General features: G+C 37.7%; 1 protein-coding gene and 1 long non-coding RNA gene across 3 annotated transcripts in view; one reads left to right on the forward strand and one right to left on the reverse strand.

Moving 5' to 3' along the window:
- The window catches only part of LOC112480210, a 10,354-nt gene extending 3,357 nt beyond the window's left edge, over positions 1–6,997 (reverse strand). Inside the window, exons 1-3 of one of the 2 annotated variants that reach the window (XR_003046520.1) lie at positions 6,869–6,997; positions 6,026–6,104; positions 840–1,009 (exon numbers count right to left, since the gene is read on the reverse strand). This is a non-coding gene — a long non-coding RNA (uncharacterized LOC112480210). Of the gene's footprint in view, positions 1–839; positions 1,010–6,025; positions 6,105–6,761; positions 6,846–6,868 lie in introns of those variants that run through there. The other variant, XR_003046519.1, reaches the window with a different exon arrangement.
- Positions 6,998–7,191: 194 nt separating this feature from the next.
- Positions 7,192–7,765, forward strand: part of ITGA1 (integrin subunit alpha 1) — a 140,222-nt gene continuing 139,648 nt past the window's right edge. Inside the window, exon 1 of the mRNA XM_015589844.2 lies at positions 7,192–7,678. Within this exon, the coding sequence (XP_015445330.1) occupies positions 7,618–7,678 (61 nt within the window). The 5' untranslated portion in view covers positions 7,192–7,617. The remainder of the gene's footprint in view (positions 7,679–7,765) is intronic.

Below are 7,765 nucleotides of genomic sequence, written 5' to 3' on the forward strand. Positions count from 1 at the left end.
AGTTTTGATCACCACAAAGTAGAAAATTTTAATTTACTTTCCCTAACTTGTAGCGACATAAAATACAAAACAGTCTCAACATTAATTTTTGTGGAGACGATAAGAAAAATCTAAGTATTGTTACTCTAGCTAGATTAAATTTAAGTCAAAATTTTTTATTATACTACTGTTTGTGTGGTTTTGTCAGGATGGTCATTGTGAAAATGAGCTATAAGATCCTGTAAAAGATAAACATAAATATCAGTTAGGATATGGTCAGGTGCCAGATATATATAGTTTGCAACTTACTAGGCCTTGTTTCTAAGCACTTTTATGTCTAATTTTGCTAAACACCAATAATTATTTTTAGATTAATTAAATATAATTCATTTTTATAAATGTATGTAAGGGATTTTTTTTTATGTCCCAACTCAAATAAAAATTTTAATCTGGTTCCAGTCAGTCCCCCACAAATACAGGTGGGGTGGGTGGGAGTGGTTATTTTCCTTTTTACATTACCACTACTCCCCCAGGGACCCAGAGCCCAACTTAGAATGTTTTAAGTGACCTAGTTATATTGTCTTTGTGGGTAGTCATGTGTGGATTGATTCAAGATGTACTCAGGACAACACAACAGCTGGCTATGACTGCTGGAGAACTTTTAAGTCACTGGGTCCTGATATGGATGATATAGTCTTCTTACACAAAGCAACTGGTAGTCCCGCGAATAACGAACAGGTATCGAATAGTTCTTGTGCAGCTGCCAGGTGCTAGCAAATGACAGGTTGTTTTAAGTTTTGTTTTAAGTTTTGGTTGTTTTAAGGTTGTTTGGGCTATATCTGGATTCTTCCCACCCTTACCTTTGTAGTCACTCATACTCCATTTGGATTCCCCAATTTCTCTCAATTCTTATAACTTGTATGACTCCTTTGTCATCCAAGGGGTTCAGCAACTTTCTGTAGCTCTTCGAAAAGGAAAACTCATTCCTTTGGTCACATTCTCTTCCATTTTCCTTTCCTTTTCAGCAAGACTTAAATTAGGGGAAAAAAATAAAACTAAAGTCAATCCAGAAAAAGAAAAAAGAGAGGGAAACACTGAATTATCTTTTAGTACAGTATAGTGGGGGCTCGAAAGAAAAAAATAGTCATAAAAAGTTTCCTTTTTTATACTTCTCATTTTTGTGACTGTGAAATTCTTCCCTGCAATATAAACATGTAATTGCCTAATTAATATTATCATTTTTTATTAGCCTCATCTATACACTTAATATTATAATCACCTGTTCTATTACTTTTTATAGCTTAGATAAATTTAGCCATAATTCCATAGTAGGTACTTAAAATTCTTATTACTATGAAGCACATTGCATAAAAATTCAGGAGATAGAACTTTCAAGGTGTGCTTCATGGATTTAATATATTTTATTTCCTCTACTACAAAAATTACATTAAATCAAGCCACTTCTGGAAATAAGAGGAAAAAAATAAAAACAGAGTTAAAAACAAGTTTGAATATGTCACTCAGAACTCTGAAAATATTCTGTGCTTGTGAGGAGTCCAAATTCCTTGGAATCCTTCTGAGATACTTTCAAATCTGGTCCCAACTTCACTTGCTTATCTTAACTTTTATTCCATTCTATTCATCTATTGCATGCTGCTTCTTGCCTAGAATACCCATGTCCCCTTTTCTCTGCCTGTGAAACCTTCTGCCTACTTCCTATGAGGCTAAATTTCAGTGCTGCTATCTCTATGAAACCCTGTCTTTTTTTCTTGTTGATTTTATCCTTCATTCTAGGGAATTGTCTGATGCAATTTGGGAGAGCATTCTAAGCATAGCTCTAGGTAGGTTGTGAATTTCCTTAAGGATAGGGCCTAGCACATCAATATCTTTGAATTCCCAGTTCCTAAAAGACTTCCTGCCATACAGAAGTAATTCCATAACTATTTGAATGACTGAATTACATGGGGGTGGATGCTGACTATCTTGGTATAGATTATGGTCTGGTTAAACAGATGGAAATAGCCACATAATTGTTAAACTATTTATGTCAATAGACACTTTTTCTTGAAATATTTACTTTTTATTAAATTCTAAAGAGTATACCATACATATATATTTAGTGACCCAGTCTCATTAACAAGAAATACCAGTTTTCTTGGTTTAATTTCTAACTAATCATTTATTTGTTGCAATTCTGGGATTTTAGAGCCCATCTCCTTGATTTAACTTTTTAGAAATTGGTTAAAGGAAAATAACTAAATCAAGCTGCTCAAATAATCCTAGAATCACCCCTTAGTTTAAAATATAATTAATTCAAATTTCAAATTAAGGGATCCAGCAACACAGCTAAAATGTTACTGCCCATCAGTGGTGGTTATTCTGAGTCAGAGAGTGCCACGAATTGAATATTCTTGCCAGGGCACCACCCCAGTACACCCTCCCCCACTGCAGCCCAAGTGTGTCACCCTTTGTTGACGTCTGCCAATAAGTTTTAGAGAAGTTTCCTACAGTGTTAAAAACTGCACCTCACCAGAATCTTAAAGTTCATTTTTTTCATCAGTACCAGTTACCCAAATGTCTTTGGAACAGGCTTCTGGCACAGACTTATTCAGGAAATAGGGTGGGAGGAATACCTAGTCTACATTTTAAGTGAAAAAACACTCACACGAGAATATTATGCAATAACCAAAAAAAGAAAAAAGAAAAAGAAATTGTTGGTTGCTGGTGAAGTTCAAGCTCCACACCACTGCGACTTTATTTTGGTCATAGGAAAGGCAATCTCAAGTTCTAGCAGTGCAACTAATATAGTAATAACAGGCTTAAAATGAAATATGTCAGTGTTAGAAGTGAGGACAAAACTGCTTGTTTTCTATTCCTAATTACAGCATATTTCCGGTAGGAAATCAACTGTTCGGACGTGGTTCCATAGTGTAGCAGTTAGCACATTTGCTTTACACACAGAAGGTCCTGGGTTTGTGCCCCAGTGGAGCCACAGTCCATGGTTATGGCCATGCCACCCTGAACAAGCCTGATGTCTGATCTCAGAAGCTAAGTAGGGTTGGGCCTGGTTAGTACTTGGATGGGAGACAATCAAACCCAAGCCCTTTATTTACAAAGAAACAAAACCCCATGCATAAACCCAAAGGAGGACGAAATGATTGAGATAGTCTTAAAAACCACTAATAGAAAAGAAACAAAAGTAAGTAAAAAATATAAAAAATCCTTTTTCTGCACTTACCAGCAAAGCATTTGGAACAGAGGTAAAAAAAAAAAAAAAAAAAAAAAAAAAAAAAAAAAGAAAAAAAGAAAGAAAGAAAGAGAAAGAAAGAAAGAAAGAAAGAAAGAAAGAAAGAAAGAAAGAAAGAAAAGAAAATCAATTGTCCTACCCATTTTTGCCTCTGCAGAGCATAGGCTTAGAATCTAATACTTAGCAGGAAGTTTGAAATTATTGAACTAGACTAAGCTGCCCGTAAGGGTAAGCCCTGTGAGTTACCATCACTGCCTTGGGGTGCTTTTACACACACAGTAACATTCAGAAATCTGAATTTTTGTGAAATCTTTGTAAAATCAGGAGTTCTAGACAATAGCACTTACGTTGAAGCCCCTAGAGGTGGGAAGGGGTGGGTGATGAAATACACTTTGATGCTACCTTAAAACGTACTTGAAACTTCATATTTAACGTTTTTAGAAACATCATTTTGTATTTTTCTTATTTAAAAAAGCTATTATTTTAACATAAATCAATTTAAAAATTATTTACTATTGAGTAAAATTGACACCAGCCCTCTACTCAGATGGGAGAAACTTTTTTATCCTGCTGCTTTGACAACTCATGATTTTACTGGCAAAGAACCCTGAAATACAGCAGAAGCAGAACTCTAGACCTTCTTCTATTTCAAACCCCTTAGTGAAATTATCTTCTCTTATTTCCAAAAAGAAAAAAAATCTCTTTAACAGGTAGCTAATTTAAAAAGCAAATCCTGGTGAATGTCATAATGGGTTCTAATTTCTTAATATATACTCATTTTATAGGGGTATCTTCAAGATAATTTCCTAACCCAAAGAAAATATTGTAAAGGTGAAGATTCCAGAAACAATCATAGGAGCTGATGGAGATGTTTTCAGTCAAACACTAAAGTTTCCTTCTGATGCGCATCAAATTATGTCAGTTCCAAGAGGGCCCATCACTCATAGGCCCTGCCCTGTGTTTCCATTGTCTGTCTAACACTAGTTCTCCTGCTACCAAGAAGAAGAATGATTCATTTCTATTAAGCACTTATTTTAATCCAGGCATTGTGCTAAATGGTTTGTAGGTTTTGTTTCATTTAATCTTTACAACAGCCTTCAGAGAGAGGCAGTATTTTCATTCCTATTTTGCATTTGAGAAAATTGAAGCTTAGAGAAACTATATACTTTTCCTGAATCACACAGTTACCATATGGTGGTTCCAGGGTTTGAATCTAAGCAGTCCAGCTCTAGAATCTTACTTAATTCAGTAATTTTATGCATTATATAGATAACCACTAAGGAGACTATTTTGATAGAAAATAAATGTTTTTCTTTTTGAGATTATTGTTCAGTAAACTCAATTACTATTCCCTCATTTTATAAACCCTGCTTTCAAAATTCTTAACCTGTTCAATCTCTAACCCCTTTTGTATACTTTTAATTTTCACCCATATTTCCAAACCCTAAAAATGATCTGATCAGATTAGGCATCTTTTAAAATAGAAGAGTATATACTATAAAGTCTAGAGCTTCACAATTGCCATCAAGTGACTACATATAATCACTAGTTTGTGACCCTGGTTTTTGTCTTCTCGAAGCTTCAGTTTATTCAATGGCATGTCTTCCTATCAGTAGGGATAAAATTGGTTAAGAAAACAGCTTGCCTGACATTGATTTATGTTTAGATTTATTGAAGTTCAGGAAATGAGCACTGATTCTAAATGTAATTCTCCAGCAATAGCTATTTTCTCAGTCTCTATATTTGACTTGATTTGACATAAAGATCAGTCAATATTGCCATAAGATTCACAACACATATGAAAATTAACTTTAAGCTCAGCAGTAGTAGTGGTGGTTATCACTATAAGTTTATAAGTCCTAGAGAAGATAAAAAAATATTTAAAATCAAAGTATTTATTAACCTAAAAAAAAAGTTCCCAGTAATTATAGCCTTGACCATATTATGAGTATGTTTTAATCCTACTTTATTTCAATAAGATATAATTTAAAAATTTCTCTTTTTTTCTAATTTAATATATTGCAATTTTCTAGAAGTCCATATGTGTATATATGTATAAATATACTTATACACGCATTCATATATAAACAGACCATTATCTATTTTTAAAAATTGAGCAATTTGGAGAAAATCTTTTTTACAATAAAACCACAATACTTTTGAATCAAATATTTGTTACAATTATAAAAATATAGCATTAGTCAATTAATCAGTATTTATTAATTATTGTGCAAAGCCCAGTGAGTTATACTGAAAGGCATGAGGCATAAATGAGATTATAGACAGGAAGATGAAATGTACCCAGGGAAGGTATTCCATGGCAAAGTTTTCCCAGGAACAGCAGGACGCAGGTTGATGATATCGGGTTAATGAAGATAAGAGAGAGATTGGAAAGCCAGACTGAGATATGAGACCATTGAATGCAGGCAAAGAAGCCGAAGTAATGAGACTGAATTATGAAAATCTGATGAGATTGAACTATGAGTCAACATAATACAATTTTTCTAGAGATCTACTTGCACAATTTTGAAGATAGCACTGAGAAATGAGAAAAATTAAAGCTGGAAACAAGGAAAACAGGATTTTCCATATATTTACTAACTAGTGGAACACTTCAAATACGTAAATTAGAGGTGAGATTTGATGGCTTTCGACCTTCCAGCTCAGCCCACCCCATTTTTCATCTTCATTAAATTTCTTTAACTTTCATCTTTTTAAAATTTTAATCCCTGCAATTGTCTATTTGGCGATTTATTTAATCATTCTTGAAGCCTTCTCCTTCCCCTTTCCTTGTGTTACCTGTACTGTGTCATCTGTATTGTGTTCTAGGCAATGAGTCCTCCTTTGGGTGGCACTCTTGTCCTGGCTAGCCCCAGACCTGCTAGATAGAAAGACTCAATTAGTTGTTGGATTGGATTGGATTGGATTGGATTGGATTGGATTGGATTGGATTGGATTGGATTGGATTGGATTGGATTGAATTGAGTTGAATTGAATTGAATTGAATTGAATACAATCAATGGAGCTGAATACAAATCCTCTACCACATGTAAACACGAATCCATTCACCCACATCTTACTTTTCTTTGAAATTCTCAAAGTTCCTAAAACACTGTGGCTTTAAAAATAGCAAGTATTAGATGAAGCTTATATGTGGTTGTGGCGCTGACTTAGAGAGGTTGTACAACTCAGCAGGCAGAGGAAGCATTGTAAACTCCTAGGGCTTCTTTCAGCCCAGGTCTCCCAGGGAGGGGCATTTTTGCCTGGTCAATTTCCCTATTCTCAGTCTCTTAGAGTAGTGGGAATGGGGAAAGAGGGAGTAACATGAACAAAACTTAATGCAGTCTTACAAAGTCTGTAGCAAGAAGAGAAAAAAAAAAAAACACAGCACCCTGAGTTCTTTATTAGATTCAATTTCCAGTGTACAAACATTCTAATTCAGCTTAAACAAATAGCCCACACAACATTCCATTTCTACGAAGACTATTTTCCTCCCCCCCCTCTTTCTTCCCTCCCGCTTCCTTCTTGCACTTACCTCTTTCTCCCCTTTTTTTTCCTCCCAATCTACTGCTTATCATAATCTCAAAGAAAAGCCTAGCTGCAAATACCCTTTAACCACGAATCACCAGAAATGAAGCAAACCTTCCATAAGTGAAAGCAAAGCCCTCAGTGGGGCGTGTCGGAGTGGATACCCCTCCAGCGCCGGGTCCGCCTCTCTTAGTGCGAGAAGACTGCACAGAGAAGTTCAAGTGGGCGCAGGAGAGGGAAGAGAGACCCCAGACCTGCTCACTTCTGCAGACAGTCTGATGCGTTCTGCGCAATCGGACCCCAGGAAAGCAGCCTCTCCTGAAGGGCCCAGAAGTCCCGGCATTTTCAAAGAGTCCTCCCTGCCCGGACCCGGGAAGAAGTGAGGGTGTGAAGGCGGAGCCCCAGGGCCGGTGAAACCCTCCCTAAGGTCCAGCCCTCGCTCATCTTCCTACCACCTTAGGGAGTTGGCACGGAGAGTGGGATCACCCTCTCAATGAAAGGCAGATGTCCCTTTAAGGTTTGCCTTGCAGCTCGTGGACTTTAGCCTAAACACGGACTCGCGAAGCTGGCTTTATTTGTCCATGTCTCGGACAGAGCCTGGGAGGCTGCCAGGGATTTCAGAGACCAAGAGCGCGAAGGGGCGGGCGATGTGGCAATCCGTCTAGGATATGAAAAGCGTGGAGCGGACTTAGAAGCATTTGTCGAAAACACAGGAAATCACTCTGCGGCTCCTGGGCGCCCAGACCAGCCACTGAGAACAGCGACGGTGGGCAGAGTGGCCGAGCGCTCGGCTCCGGCTCTCGGTCCAGACGGGTCCTGACCTCGGATCCAGCACGTCCCTGGGCTCTGCGGCCGCTCCGGCCATGGCCCCTCTGTGCCCTGCCAACCCAGGGGTCGCTGTCGCCTGCTGCTGGCTCCTCACCGGTGAGCGACCCCGCTTTTCTCTGAGCATCTCCTGCGTGCGGGGCTTGTGGCTTAAAGGGGTGGTGGGGGGCGGGAGTGGGGGGAGTA

This window comes from Pteropus alecto, unplaced genomic scaffold, assembly GCF_000325575.1.
Source record: "Pteropus alecto unplaced genomic scaffold, ASM32557v1 scaffold73, whole genome shotgun sequence".
Lineage (NCBI taxonomy): Eukaryota > Metazoa > Chordata > Mammalia > Chiroptera > Pteropodidae > Pteropus > Pteropus alecto.